Below are 16,281 nucleotides of genomic sequence, written 5' to 3'. Positions count from 1 at the left end.
GGGAAAGACCCCCGGTGTTCTCTTTACTTGCTGCAAGTAACAAATCCTTTCTTCTCCCAATCTTTGTTTTTGTTGTGCCTTTCAGCTTGACACCCACCAAGAGGCAAACCCAGGTTTTTGGGTAACATTAGCTCTTTGGCTGGCAATGAAAATGACATAAGGCAGATTAACAAGAGAAAATTAAATTATTATGTGCACATGGGGAATTCACGTAAGTATGAAGAATTCCAAAGACAGCAAGACAAGGTGACATATATATTCTTGACTAAAGAGAAGTGAAACTGAGCAGGACCCTGTGGGGCTCCTGGGCACTAAAGTCTTTCTGTGTCCCCCATTTCTTGTTTGCAGGGACTAGGCTTCAGCCTCCACAACCTTCCCTGCATTCCAAAGGGTAGGGTCAAATAGTTGCTAATCAGGGAAGGGAGGGGCTGCAGAGACAAGGGAGGAACTGTCAAGAAACAATAGTGCAGCTTTGGGACAAGATCCTGGTTCTGCCTCAAGGGAAACATATACCAATAACTGAGCTCTTCTACAGAACTAAAACCCCCAACAAATGGAAGATGTTAACTACTTGATGAAGCATCCTTCATTCTAGAGAGAAGGTCACAGTTTGATAACCTTGAGAAGCATAGAAGCTCATCAGGAGACCACCTGAGGCCAGATTAAAGGATTGCAGGCCCTGAACACACCATAACCCTTATCAGCAACCCTGACCTTGAACCATTGCTATAAAACTCCTCACCAAATCCCCCCAGGTTGGGACACACAGTTTTGAGGGCATTAGCCTGCTGTGTCCCCCTTTGCCTGGCAACACAATAAACCTATTCTTTTCTACTTCACCCAAACTCTGCCCCCGAATTCGATTCCATACCAGTGCACAGAGGCCAAATTTCAGCATCAGAAGGAGGTATGGGTCTGAAATTTCAAGGGGAAGTAAGGTAATTCACAGGAAGTTAAAAAGAGTTAATGTTTGGTAAACAAATGTTTGCTGATCCATCCAAAGACAATGAGCCACAGAGAGAATTTTTTTTTTGCGGTACGCGTGCCTCTCACTGTTGTGGCCTCTCCCCTTGCAGAGCACAGGCTCCGGACGCACAGGCCCAGCAGCCATGGCTCATGGGCCCAGCCGCTCCGCGGCACGTAGGATCTTCCCGGACCGGGGCACGAACCCGTGTCCCCGGCATCGGTAGGCGGGCTCTCAACCACTGCGCCACCAGGGAAGCCCCACAGAGAGGATTTTGATCAAATGGGCTTTTCAATGTTCCTCCTGTTCTACCACACCTAATATTATACTACATTTATCTCTAGTGATAGCTTCTTCCTGGGACAGGCCCCCTGTCTTAAATTATTTTAGGCAGTAAGGGGGAAGTTCAAAGGCTCTTCCTGAGTCTTTTGGGCCTGATTGTTTTCAGCTCAAAATAATCCACATGCCATAGTGGCACATCTTGTGGTGGCCTGCACTTAGACCCATTGGCTCCCACGTGCAAATGAGAACCATGCAATGACTCAGGGAGAGCCCTGAGCACATTATTCAGATAGACACCAACATGATGCAATTTTTCTTCGGTGTGTTCAGTGAGAGAAAGCAATATAAGAGGCACTGCCCTTTTACTTTGGGGGAGGTTGAAAGTCCTTCTTGGAAAGGAAAAAGAAGTACTTTTAGAGCATTTAGAAAACCTAAAACCTGTGAGTCAATTTTTTTAAGTGCAGAGTTAATTTTACCCAAATGTGTTTTCTTAAAAATTGCAACCAGTCAAGATCAGTCTCTTCAAGGGGTGCACCAGTTGTGATATTTGCTGACTTTACACTGTTCTGAAATTGAGGATACCTTCCCTCTACTCAGTTAATGTTTATTTTTATTAACTTTTAAAACTGTTTTAAGTAGGAGATCTTTTACTGGAGCCTGAGGATTAATAATGTTAACCACTGTGACACTGCTCTGTTACCTCACATCAACCAAAGAATTGTGCAGGAGCTGATCACATACCCTGTGAGTCCCCTCTCTCACCTGGTATTTAAAAATGCTTTCATGAAACCCATCAGGAAAGGGGGTTCAGGTGTTTTGAGCACTAGCTGACCTGAACTCCCTGCCTGGCACCTGCAATAAACGCTGCACTTTCCTTCGCCATAACCTGGTGTCAGTAGATTTGCTTTACTGCACATGGGAGAGCAGACCCACGTTTTTTTCATCAGCATATTTATATATATTATTATATATTGTAGGCAATGGAGATATTTTACTTCTTTCCTATTGTGCTGTTGTATTTTTTAACTGAGTTAACCATGAAAGTCAATTTTTGTTGATAGAGGAGAAAAGGTACAAATTAATGAGCTATAATTAAAAATTTAAAGCTTTTAAAATGCTTGTTATTTATAATGAGATTTATATAATAGAGAATTAGGAAATAATTCTGTATTTAAACGGTTCGACTGTGATTGTGGAACATGAAATTGGTAGTCCACAGGACATATACTAAATGTTCACCCTTAGTGATACTATATTTGTACTGTCCATGTCAAGCTAAAATGTTGTTTTTCAACAATCTTTAGCAAACATATCTTAGTTTTATTATTCAGAGGGAATATAGGAGCTCAATTTGATATAGGGAACTTGAGCATTCCATCAACATGAATTTGAAGAATACACTAAGAATATCTTCTACATTACATTGGAGTAGTGAATTACTGGTAATTATTTAGGGAATTCTTTTGAAAAATATAGTCACCAGGGGCCAATAATTGAATTCTATTGAAATATAGGGATAGATATTAATAAGAATGGAAAATCATATTTTCATTTTATATTGCCCATATCTTCATTTTATTTGTAGGTTTTGAAAGTTTGCAAGAGGAAGATATCAGAATTTATACTTCATTCAGCAGAATCCCTTGGACCAAATGATCACACACTCAGAATACATAAGTGGAGACATTACTGACTGTGGCCCAGGAGACAAGGACAAGACCTAGAAAAGACACAGTAAATAATGGAGGGAAAGAAAGATTGGAATAGACAGGCATTTCTCTTAATGAAAAATGTTAACAGTAGAATCCTTGAGGGAGAATCTTTGAAAACATTGGATTTCTATAACAATAAAAAATTGAGTCCCAAAGTACAATGAGAAATAACAATAATGAATAAATAGGATAAAGAAATTAACTGGCATACATTCCAGACAATTATCAGACTCCTGCAGAAACCAGGGCTTTCTGGCCTTTAATTCCCCTTGGGCAGAACTGCAGCGCCCCTGTCCCCAGCCCTCAGCCATCACCTCCAGGACTACAGAGGCAGAGTCCTGGCCCTCAAGTCAGGCTGCCTCACTGACTTGAATGCCCATGGAAAAGGGAACATTGATCCTGACCTGAGACACAGCCCTCAGATGTTTGTAAGCTGGAAAGTCTGCATCAGACTTCCTCCTTGCATCTCTCTAGGGTGAACTAGGGAAAACAAAACGTCCCAAAACCCTTTCCCACAGAAGAAGTCTGGGAAAAAACACATGACGATCTTGGCCTTGGTGCCAGGTGAGGCTGATATAACTAGAGCACACCTTCTCCTGGGTTTGGTACCAGAATCCAGGGCCCTGGTGGGAGGACCTGGGCTCTGCCCTGGGTTCCATGGACACAGACAAGCAAGTGTGATCTCAGCAACCTTCAAGGACCCAGATGTGAGAGAGGCAATGAAGACACGATGGCTGCTTCAGGGTGGCTTGGTGTCAGCCTAGAACAGCTGGACTTCATAAGGAATAACACACTGTGGAGGGAAATAATAAAGAATTTATAATAGGAACAGAAAATCGTTTTATTTGAGCCAAGCTGAGGGCTATAATCTGGGAGGCAGCCCCTCAAAAGGCTCTAAGGAACTTCTCCACTGAAGCATGGTAGTCTTATACTTTATCAGAACAAAGAACATACATCCAACATGACAGGGGTCTATTCCTTAAAGATTTCAAAAGAGACAGATTGAGGACATGTCTAGTGAGACAGTGGGATCCTGGCACGTGGGAAAGGAACCTCGTCTTCGAGAGGGTGTGAACATGGGCATCGTAAGAAGGGAGTCACTTATCCTTCTTTTTGAATCAGACATTTCTTTTCCTTAATGGTTAAAGCAGATGTGCTGTGTGTGCTTGACAGGCTCTTTCAGTTCACACAAAGTTTACACTGAACCATGTATAAGCCTAAATGACTTCCCCATACCTCATTACGTGAAAACTTTCTCCCTCAACACTATAATTTGGGGCTTGACTAATCTTGGCGATAAACCAGACACATAATACCCTCAGCTCTCTAGGCCTCTCCACCTGCAGATCCTGCTGTATCCTCCCCCCAGGGCACAGCACCACAAGAGGGTGTCAGGTGAGGGGTTTGGGACTCAGAGAACTGACTCCCGAAAGTGTTTCTGTTTTCCAAGGTAAATAACAATACAGTTTGGATTCTAAAAATCATCCAAATAAGTGAAAAAAAAAATGCTAGACCAACAGTGAATCACAGCGTTTTTCATAAGATAAATGAATGTTATATAATGAAAGAGTAAATAGAGCCCAGAGGCTTTACTATGTAAAATTAAAATGGAGTTCAGTAGTGTTTAAAACACATCCAAAGGTCACATTTATGAGCTGCAAGTCCAGCTGTATTCCACAAGAATTTAGGCAAATGCATGAAAGATGAGTTATGAGTAAAGCACTATCCCCAAACGGTGGGTGTGGGGAAACTCATCCTAGCACTTCGTGCAGAACTAATACATGGCAACCATATCTGGTTTCAAAACTGATATTTTCTGCAACTAAAAAGGCAGAAATAAGCTAAATAAGCTACCTATCCCCCCTTTGTCCTTCAGTTATTAATTAAGACTCCTATTTCTTCCTCTCTTATCTATTTTTTAAATTCCAATTTCAAATGCCAAAATATTCAGCTATTATATATGATATTGTTCTCTTAATTTAGTCTCTACACAGCCTGAAATTTCTTTTTAATTTCCCTACTATATAATTAGTTTTATATTCATCAATTATGTGATATTTCCAGCAGGTACTGAGCTTTTATGCTCCAAATGTATGCCCTTCCATACTTTAATGCACATAAATATACTTTATACTTTTACATCAATTTAAAAGGTAATCTATTGAGTGCAAATTCTGTCTTCAGCATTTTGTTGGGGTCAGCAGTGGGGAGAGAAAATGTAGAAGAAGGAAAAGACATGGCTTATTGTTCTCAAAAGAAGTTACAGAGAAACCTCTGACTTATCAAAAGGAGGCCCATTTCTTTTTCAATGTCTTTTTTTTTTTTAATTTTTTATTTATTTATTTATTTATTTATGGCTGCATTGGGTTTTCGTTGCTGCGCGTGGGCTTTCTCTAGTTGCGGCAAGCAGGGGATTCTCTTTGTTGCGGTGTGAGGGCTTCTCATTGTGGTGGCTCCTCTTGTTGCGCAGCACGGGCTCTAGGCTCATGGGCTTCAGTAGTTGCAACATGCGGGCTCAGTAGTTGTGGCTCGCGGACTTAGTTGCTCCACGACATGTGGGATCTTCCTGGACCAGGGCTTGAACCCGTGTCCCCTGCACTGGCAGGCGGATTCTTAACCACTGTGCCACCAGGGAAGCCCTCAATGTCTTTTCTATTGACTTCAAATCTATCGGGCTTTAAAATTATTTGTGTGTGTGTGCTCATATTCTGACTGTCTCTCACAGCAGATTGTGAGTTCTGTGAAAGTGAGGCAGGAGATAGATGGGCCCCAGGGTAAGCAGCAGGAGTTCATTCCCTCCAAAATATCAATAACAGGGCAATCGAGAAAGGAGGCTGTGCCCTGCCCAGATAAGAGATAAAAGACTAGATGTTCCTCATTCTCATAGTCAAGGAGACCTTCCCAGCTACACATGTGCAGAAGGGTTCCTTGGAGGTCAAAAAGGGAGAGGGCACCACCCCATAGTAAGTGATGTCAACTACCCATAGGCCTCTTCGCTAGAATCCATCTTGGCTAAGAGATGCACATGAACACGGGAGGACCCTGAGGTATACCAAATATGGACTCAGAACCAGGCAAAGCAAGATGATTGGTCAAAGGAAACCTGGAAGAAATTCCCCATAAAAGTGATTCAAACTACCATGCGAGCGCAACTCTCTCTCTGAGCCCGCCCATGTGTCTATCCACATGTATTCTTTGTCCTCCTAATAAACACTTTACTTGTTTCACTACTTTCCATCTCTGTGGAAATTCATTTCTACACAGCAGACAGGCCAGGACCTTGTCACTGGCCACTAGTCCCTGGTGGTCTAGTGGCTAGGATTTAGTGCTTTCACTGCCCCGGCCTGACTTCAATCTCTGGCCAGGAACCAAAATCCTGCTTCAAGCAGCTGCAGCCTGAGGCCACCTGAGATGAAAACAGGGGCAATGTTTATCTTGTTTAAGATCATGTCTTGTTAAAAAACAAAATTCAACTGAGTAAATTTGAAAATCTGATTGGCCTTATTTGATGCTTTATGAATTGGGCAGCATCTCATCTAGTAAATAGAAGGGCACTTTGAGAAGTTACACAGAGTGGAAGGTTTTTATAGAAAGGAGGGTGGGCAAGAAAGTCATTAGCAAAAGAAAAAAAGGTTATTTGGGACCAGTACTATCTTCTCTTTGTAGGGAAGGGAAGCCTTGAGTTTTATCTTGCAGATTGCCTCTTCTTCTTGGGTTGGGGGAGATGGAGAGGGCCCCTGTGATAGATTACCACATTGGTGCTGACCAGAAAATTCCAGATTTCAGAATTAAGATAACATTTCTGGTGAAGTTTGAAATTGCAAGTAGGTTAGGTATTAAATATATGCGTGGTATCGTGGGCTTCAGCACAAATGAAACCATTTTGTGTCAGTGGTTTTCCTCCTTAGTAGTCCCTAATGCAGAACTAGCAGAAACACAACAAAGGTTTGTGAAAAAGTAAATGAGTGCCTAACTCAATTGGTCAACTGGTGTAAAGAATGTGGCATAAGAATAAAAAGATCTAGAGAGCAGATGAAAGAAGCTTTTGTTTATATTTTTAAAAGGAATGTCTTCTGTGTTTTCAAATTACTGCAAATCTAATCAGCAATGTTGATGTGACTATTAAAAATGATGCTTTTTGAAAGGTTAGAGAAAGGAAAAACAAGAAAAAATAAGGATGTTTGGCATTCTGGATGTTGGCTAAATGGCAATTTAATCACTAAGAACATATTTTATTCTATTGTCATGATATATATGTAATATATGTAAACATATATTTATATGTCATACATAATATATATTTCCTTTTAATCACCCCTATTGGGGTACAATTTATATACAACTAATAGCACTCATGTTAAGTGTATAGCACAGTTAGATAAATTTTGACAAATATATACAGTTGTGTAATCACTACCACAATCATGATACAGAAAATTTCCATTACCCAGAAAGTTTCCTTAGGCTCCTTTGTGGTCAATCCTCACCTTCCTACAAAAGTGATATGATGATTTGCTTTCAGTGACTATAGTTTTCCCATTCTCAAATTTACATAAATAGAATCTAACAGTGTGTATTTGGTTCCTGTTTTCTTTCACTCAGCATGTTTTGAGATTCATCCATGTTATGTATATTAATATTTCATTCCCCTTTATTGCTGATGTGAATTACTCATTCACTTGATGATGAACATTTGAGCTGTTTACAGTTTGCAGCCTTAACCTTTATGAAACCATCGGGATTTCCATTAGAAGTCTTTAATTTCTTACCCAATTCAATGGTATGATTTGAAAGTTATCAGAAACCTGCACTTGTCAGAAAGTCTTTAGTATGAATCTTCCTGAAGATGAAGCATTTTTGCAAAAGCATCTATGAATGATAAAAAGACTTAAAAAGACACAGTTAAAGAGCTGGTTAAAATGCAATTGACAAAAAAAAATTTGTTTACTTCTGTAACATACAAATTTGACATATTCAAATTTTAGAAATTTTATTTAATTTCATATAACATAAGAATATCTATATTAATGATATTTAGTATAATCTAAATGTATAACCTAAGAAGGTTGGAGATACATTTATCTCTAATCAATTGACAGTGCCTCCCATAACATACCAAATAATCCTAATTAGTTTAATATCTCTCTTTGAGATGACTTAGGGGTCCTCTGAAACATCCCAAAGCTATCTAGAGGTCAAAATATCTTTAATTAGGATTCTATCCTTGAGAAGTTTATCCAAAATGTTAAAAAGTTTCAAGACACTTGGTCAAATAGGATTACAGATCACTGTGAAACAATGCTTATCCATTTAACCAAAGTTACAATGAAAGATTTTAAAAGCAAGTACAGAAAGTTATAACAGATTATTTAAAAGGTAAAGAAAATTTACCATCTGTAATCAAAAGCAAATCAATATTCCAAGAAAACTTTTTTCTCTTAACAGAGAGAGAAAAAAATTTTAAGTTTTGGTACCACTTTACTTTTAATCTTAAAATTCATTTACTCAATTAAATTCATTCTAATCTTAGTGAGTCCTGACAACACATAGAATTTCTTTCTAAAGATTACTTTTTCCCCAGAAATCTACAACTTTCTATATTCATATTAACTTGCCCTTTATTTTATTTCCTATTTAGAAATAACCAGCTTTAAGACAAAATTACTTCCTTTTTCTTTAACAAAATAAATTCCTATTCTTCATACCTTCTTTTAATGAAAACACACATCCTATTACCCTGTATACTAAAATGTTCTCATTATTTCTAGTGGCTTTAATTACATATTTAATTAGAATTCTCAAGTCTTAAAAACCTAAATTCCTAGTGAAAATTAAGAAGTAAGCAATTATGAGCTGTTCTTTACATTAGCATTCTGTAGATTGGCAAATTTATAAATAAATGCTATTTATAATTTCTAAAAATATGTGCTTTCTTATGGAAAATGACTCAGTGTGACACCAAACATATTTATTAATAGTCTTAAATATCTTTACTTTCTCTGTAAAAGGAAGCCAATGTTTAGTAATTAATATTTCAGTATATTATTTTATTTGGAAAAGACCTCGATATTCAATGAATTCTCATCATTTAGCTTAATTTAGTTAAACTTTAAAATTTCAAGTTCCTAAAACGTCCAGAAAAGCTATTTTTAAGTAGACATTCCTAAAACATAATTATTCCCAGAGTTCACCTAAAAACTCTTGTCTCATTTACCTCTATTTTATTCACTTGTTCTCAAAAATTATGTTTAGATTACCCAAGAAAACTTTATGAGACATTAGACCAAGTCAGCCATTATCCCAAATTTAATATTGAATATTTTTCAGATCACATGAATCTGAAATTCATTCAAGTTAGTTTCTTTTATATTTCTGAGAATTTCTGTAAGTGCTTAATTTCCTTTAAGTCAATTAAATAGAGCTCATTTACAAACTAACTTTGATAATACCATCCAAAGGAAAAGAGATATATTTATAATGTACACATGGACATACATACATTCCAGACAAACAGAGATCTCACAGTTTTCCTGCCTGAGTTTAAAAAGGACTCTTTTCCCTTTTTTCCCCCCTCAGTCTCAGGAATTGGCGATGGTATAGACAAGAGTGAGTGAGAGTACATTAGAGCCCAGGGTAGAACATTTACATTTCAAAGGCACAGGGAGAAAAATGTAAGTTCCTCCTAGTAGATTTGTTTCCTTCTGGTCAGAATAGTGAAGAGATACTTTTAACAAGCCAGCTTTTTCATTCGCAAAAACAATTTTTAGAATGTCAAAAAGTGCCCCATCTGGGTCATTATTCTCCAGAGCCTAAAGAATACTGTGACCACATGATTTTAGAAAAATATCACCTTCTCCTTTTCATGGGTACGAGCCCATGAAACTAAGAGCTAAGAATTTCCCGATTCTGCAAAATACACCGTAGGGAATATAAGATGAAACAGAGCTCTGATTACCCATTCTCAGTTGTTTATGGCTGGTAATCTTAAAATCTCAAACAAACAAACAAATGTAGTCTCTCAGGGTTTCAAACTCCTCAGCCCAAAAGGGAAAATCCCAACAAATGGTTAGCCACTGACAGACCCAAATGGCTAAGAGAATGAATACCCTGGTATTATCACACACTAGTTCCACTACTTACTAGAGAAATCTCAACCAGCAAAGCATGTGTCTTTTTCCCTTTACCACAGAAATCAAAAGTGCCATGGGCCAATGATGCCTGGTCAGTGGCAAGTGTTCAGGGCCATCTCTGAGACAAAGGTGCTCAAGCAGCTGCTGAGTAGTATCCATGAGCTGCCACTGGTCAGGGGCCAGTGTGCTATGGTTGAGATGCCCACTAGGGATGGTGGCCCCTTCATGGTTGCCAAAATTATTGCCAAACCAAACACAGATTCACTCACCCACTGCAGAGCAAAGCCAATCTACTGATACCAGCTGTGGTGAAGGAAAGTACAGTGTTTATTTGCAGGATGCGAAGCAAGGATAACAAGCAGCTAATGCTCAAAAGACCCAAACTCCCTGAAGACTTCTGGGCAAGTGTTTCTAAAGACAACATTAGGAGTGAGGGTCTCAGGGTGAATTATCAGTTCATGGGCATTCTTTTGATTAGTTGGTGGAGAGGTGGCAGGGTGATATTTTGGGAACCTTAATCATCAGCCTTCTTGTTCCAACCAGTCTGGGACCTACATGCTTGTGATCAGCACGTAGTCAAATCCTCCATCAGGTGGAGAGCCTTAGTGTCTACAAAAAACGCTCAAGTGTCGTGGTCCATACGTGGGTTGGAAAAGAATTTCCAGACACAAGGCAGAATGTAAAGAAGATAGAATTTATTAGAGGAAAGTGTCTCTGCCAGAACAGCAGGCTGACTTCCTAGTAGTCTGGGGGAGTGGACCCCAAACATGTGCTATTGATCAGTTTTTATAGCCAGAAAACAAAGGAATGCTCCAAGGTGAAAATTTCGTTTACTAATTGGTCGAGGCACATATACTTTCCTTCTATAGGGTGGCAGTGGGACAGGGAAGATGCCTTTTCTTATTTGGGACAGGTCTCATCGCCCAGCTGGGCTCAGAAATTTCATAACCATCACAACATGGTGGGGAGGGCAATTAAGGGTCTGATAAGGGGTGTAATGCTGACACTTTTTCAGAGAGGGTTGTCCTTTGTCCTTGAAGCACCATTGTCCTTGGAGCACCACATCAAGGATATGTGTCAGACTGTTATCTATATCCCTTGAGGAGAAAGGGATATAGACAACACTGTTTTTCAATCTATTGTTACTTTTCTTGCTTGACTGCTTTTCCTTTGTTTCTGAATTTTGTCAGTTTTATAATCATTAACTGCTCTCTGGAAATCAAGGGAGGCCTAGGAGACTAAAGCTTTGTTCTACAAACAAGAAGCAGGGAACACTGGGAGTCTGTCACTGGGAAGGCCCCACAGGATCCTACTCAGTTTCACAATCATGAATAAAGTTGTTTCTGTGAACGTTCATGTACAAATTTTGTGTGGACATATTTTTCTCATTTAAATTCCTAGGGGGTGAAATTAGGGGGTTGTATTAATGCCGAACTGTTTTCCAAAGTAGTACCTCATTTCACATTTTCTTCAGGAACGTATGAGACTTCTGGTTGTTCTCCATCCTTACTAACATTTGATGCTATCGATCTGTTTAATTTTAGTCATTCTAGTAGATGTGAAGTTATTTGCATTGTGGTTTTAATTTTTCTTTGATGACTGATAATGCTGAACATCTTTAAATGTTGCTTATTTACCATTCCTGTGTCTTCTTTGGTTAAGTGTCTTATTAAATTTTTTGCCCAATTTAAATTAAATTGTTTGTCTACTAAGTAGTGTTTTAGTAAAAGCTGGAGAAGAAGCAAGTTTGGCTGGATTACAGAAAACAAGGGGGAGAGTGGTAGGAATGAGGCCAAGAGAGACATGGGAGGAGGGGAGAACAGATCAAAAAGGACTTTGAGGCCTTGGTGAGAACTTTGGATTTATTGTAATTAAATTGAATTCACTGGATGATTTTGAGTGTAGAGTGGCACAATCAGGCTTAAATTTTAAGGGACCACTTTGGCAGCTCTGTGAACAGGCCAGAGGAATGGGAGTAAACACAGGATAGACCAGGAGGTTATTGCAGCAGTCAGAAAGAGAGAAACTGGTTAGTTGCAGTTCTGAATGACCTTCCCCCTCACTCTTGTTCCTGACATTCCAAACTGCATAATTTCAGATGTGGAAGACTGAGAAATTTCCTGGATTTTCTCAACAGAATATTGACTTACTCAAGGCCTTTAAGTGGAACACACTCTACTGAGGGTTGAGAGAAAGCTGACAATAGTGGCTTGCTTAGCTTAACTCAGTGGTTATGGTTGTTCGTTGTGGTTGCAATATTATGGTTGTGTGACTCTTTGGTTAGTATTCACTTTCTCCATCTTGGAATATACGTTTGATGAGGATGGAAAAATTATCTCTGTTTTTAACTCACCACTGTAGCCTCAGTTTGAGCACAGTGCCTGCCAATTAGCATTTAGTCAGTGGGTTTTTTTGTAGGGTAGTGAATGTGTGTATGTGTGAGGGAGAGAGAGAAGAGGGGCAGAAACAGAGAGGGGAAGAGACAGACATAGGGACAGGGGAACAAGTCCATATTGCAAAAGAACAGGACAATATTTTCTGTGAGTAGAATGCTCAGAGCCTGTGTACTGTGTTCTTTTCTACTTTCTCAGGTTAGATTTATCACTTCATAAATGTTCTTTATCTTATCCAAAATGAATCTACATTTTTTTTCCTTATAAGTATAAAGAAAAAGATTTTGGGGGGGGGGAGTTTTAATGTCTCACTACAATTCACGTACCATACATGTCTCTTTCTATTATTTGTATATCTTGAAAATATACCAGCATTATTGTCTAACACAAAGGAGGCACTAAATAAAATTTTTTCTTTGAAACATTGGTACTATAAATTATAAGAGACAGGAGCCATGTTTTCACAGCTCTGTTTCTTGAGCACCCAGCCCAATGGTATTGTGGAGATGGAATAACAATCACCATGAGCACAGGTCAGTGCTGACAAAGGGACTTGCTTTCTCTCTAAACCATTTGACTTTGTTGGTGCCCAGGGCAGGATGCTCCAAAATATGCCTCAGTGGAATATTACTTTGAATTAAAGTTACTGAAGAAATGACTGATGCAAGAGAGACACACTGACCTTCCTATCTGTCTCCATGAAAGCAGGAAATTAGTATCTCATGTGAATGGTGCCCTCCCTGTACCAGGAGGTAGAAAGACATCATTAGCACCAGAGATAGGGAATGCAGGGTCAAGAAGGCTGTATAAACCTTGTGACTTCTTTAACTCAAGAAGGTTGGCAGGGACATTTCTTCCTCCTCAACAGCTGACAAGACAACCAGGAGGCTGGCTAAACCCTGCTTCCCACCACAAGACTGCTGCAGCTGAGAGATCCTAGGACACATGACAAAGGCCAGCAGAAGGTAAAATTTCTTATCTCCTCAACTTCCCAGGCCTGTAAGGTCTGGTGGGAGGGAAAGTGCTTAAGAGTCTCCTTTTCTCTATCTCTAAATTTAGATTAGCAGAAGAAAATACTTATGGAGCAAGATCCTCGTGACATAGAAAATCTGGTTTTTGGAAATGAGTAATCTCATCTCAGTTTTTCTTAATCCTTTCCTCCCAGAGACAGTCACTGTTTTTCTTTGTCTCTGTCTCCTGAGTCATGTTTCATAAGAAGAAAGAACCATAGGGCAGAATACAGGCATAGGCCCTATAAGCCTGCTGTTTGAGACAGCCTCACAGACTGGTGAGTTACCAGTTCTCTCCAGTCCAGTGCCTATTAAGACAAACTTTGCTGTCAGTCCTCTATATAAAAACTGGATGAGATTTTTCCTTCTGTATTTTTCTGTGTCCTGAGAGTTTGGCTTTTTGTCCAGTGAGAATATTCTCTCTGGTCTCCACCATCTGGATGGTGTATTTACTGGGGTGCATCTGGTAACCAGTTGAATTGACTGGGGTTCTGAGACACAAAGTCATAAACAGCACACTCTAGTCTTGTTGTGCCAGCTGTCAGAGGAGTTTGTCCTAAGGGGACCCAGTCCATAAGGGGCCTTTGTTGTTTCAACCTTCATTGCCTTGTTAGTGTTGGAAAAGTCCCATTCCAGCAGCATATGCCTGATGTCACAGATTAGTAGGTTTGGGATCAGAGGTGCCTCAAATTCCCAGGAGAGACCAGGGACACAGTTTGCATTATACCACCCTTACTGCCTGTGCAATGAAGGCCTTTGCTTTCTTAGATTATCCTTGGAAATGAATTTTCACATTATAGGGGCTATATCATCCGTGCCCTCTCCATCTGAAAGTATGCTTATTTCATCCATGGTAAGGATTTATTCTAAGCCTGAAAAGTTACCTCTGGGTCGTTCCATAAAAAGGCTTACTGATTTGAGTCACTCTTTGAAATTAATGAAAGGTCTTACTCCTCAATGGCCAGATGATGGATCCTTTAAATTTGCTGTATTTAAAAGATTACCTTTTTGAGAGCTCTCATCATAAACAGCTGTCATATTGGTATTTATGGAAGGATCAAATTGAAAGGAAAAATCATGTATAACAGCTAGCCTTAGGGAATCGTTATGAAGATGAAATAACAGAAATTAAAGATCCAACATGAATTCCCCTTTTTAAGAAAAATTTTAAAAATTGCCCCATCTCCTCAGCAATTCCTTAGGCCCTCCTACAAATAATTAGGAAAAGATCAGTTGGAAGCCAATATTCAAGAGCTAATAGAAACAATTATCTTTGTCTTCCAAATCTCTACAAAACCAGAAATGCAACTTAGGAACAAGTCAAGGCCCATTTATCTTCACCAACCCTGAAACCTATTCCTCTCAAATTCTTGTAGATATTATAAAAGTTGAGGATAATTGGAGCAAAATTGCCCTGTACTTAAGAAGAAAAAGTTTTTAAAATAATAATTACCCTGAAACTTATGATAATAGAAAAATACACTCCAAAACTCACAGAAGAAAATTTACACTTTTTTCTCTGTCCCTTAAAGTTATAAATCTTACCATGTCTTTGAAATGTAAACACAGCCACATTGCCTGAGACTGAGCCCAGATTATCTCAATTGTTAGAACCTGAAACTAAAATTTAAAGAAAAAAAAGGAAAGAGGTTTTTTTTTTAAACAAAAACCACCAGAAAAACCCTCTCTTGCTCAAACTCTAAATCACAGTCTCCTTAAAATTGTTGATCAAGGGCAAGTACACTTAAAGGGCAAGAAGACTTAAAAGTCTTCTCCATAAATAATAAAAGACTGTAGCTATCTGAGTGAGTAAACTTAATTTATTCCAACAAGCAATATAAAAAGTCTCAAAAATATAACAAAAACGAATACAAATATTTTTCAAATTCACATGATCTAGGATAATTTTTGGTAAGTAAAATCTAGTTCAGGTTTAATGGTTTAATTAATACAGACATATCTTAAGAGTTATCAGCATTAAGTATAATAGCTTTATGCTATGTAGTTTTACTAAAAGTCAAATAAGCTCATGTTATCTCTTTTACAAAATTTCTCAGAAAAAAGTAATAATAATAATAATTTAAGATGATGGCTAACACTACTTTAACATCTTATGAAATTGTCATGAGTAATCTGAGTGATTGTTAAGAACAAATTAATTAAATAGACATAAGATAAGAATTCTTTTAGGTAAACTTTTTTTAGCAATAATTGTTTTTGCTATGTCAACTTAAATAGTTTTCTAAATGTCTTTGATAAATTGTACCCTTAGAGTTTTGCTAAGTTAAATTAAATGAATTGAATGTCTAGATCATTTCCAACTAAGACAAAATACTGAAATATTAATTGCTGAACGAGTCTAAGTTTACCTACTTTTGACCTCTTATTACACACTAAATATGTTTGGTTCTATTAGTAGACATGTCTTGTGCTTCATTAAAAGCTTGTACTATGAAGTAGAATATGTTTCTAGAAATTATGAAATGTATTTATAAGTTTGCCAAGCCACAAAATACTTACACAGTTAATAATTTTTAACTTTATCTTTACAAAAAAATTAAAGCTTCAAAGGATTAAGAATTGTAAATAATAGATGTGGTTAAAGCTACTAGGAATTATAAGGAAATTAGAATATATTTGGGGGTAAGAAAAAGTGTACGGTATGGAGATGTTTTTGTTAATGTAAAAACTTTGTTAAGTGAGTTTTGTCCTAAAGCTGGTAACTTCTAAATGGGAAAGAGAACAAGGGACAAATCAAAATGGACAGAGAAAGTTGTAAGAGGTTTGTTA

At 38.2% G+C, this 16,281-nt stretch overlaps 1 protein-coding gene and 1 pseudogene across 2 annotated transcripts in view; both read left to right on the top strand.

Moving 5' to 3' along the window:
* Positions 1–16,281, top strand: part of LOC308611089 (centrosomal protein of 78 kDa-like) — a 727,725-nt pseudogene that overhangs the window by 552,737 nt on the left and 158,707 nt on the right. The gene's annotated exons all lie outside the window — the stretch shown is intronic.
* Positions 1–16,281, top strand: part of LOC308611075 (BCL-6 corepressor-like) — a 53,930-nt gene that overhangs the window by 7,923 nt on the left and 29,726 nt on the right. The window contains exons 4-5 of the mRNA XM_081260006.1: positions 86–211; positions 13,350–13,446. Coding sequence (XP_081116132.1) covers positions 86–160 — 75 coding nt within the window. The 3' untranslated portion in view covers positions 161–211; positions 13,350–13,446. The remainder of the gene's footprint in view (positions 1–85; positions 212–13,349; positions 13,447–16,281) is intronic.

Source organism: Mesoplodon bidens, assembly GCF_964165515.1.
Source record: "Mesoplodon bidens genome assembly, contig: HAP1_SCAFFOLD_157, whole genome shotgun sequence".
Lineage (NCBI taxonomy): Eukaryota > Metazoa > Chordata > Mammalia > Artiodactyla > Ziphiidae > Mesoplodon > Mesoplodon bidens.
The sequence above is the reverse complement of the archived record's forward strand: the minus strand, read 5'-3'. Positions and strand labels throughout refer to the sequence as shown.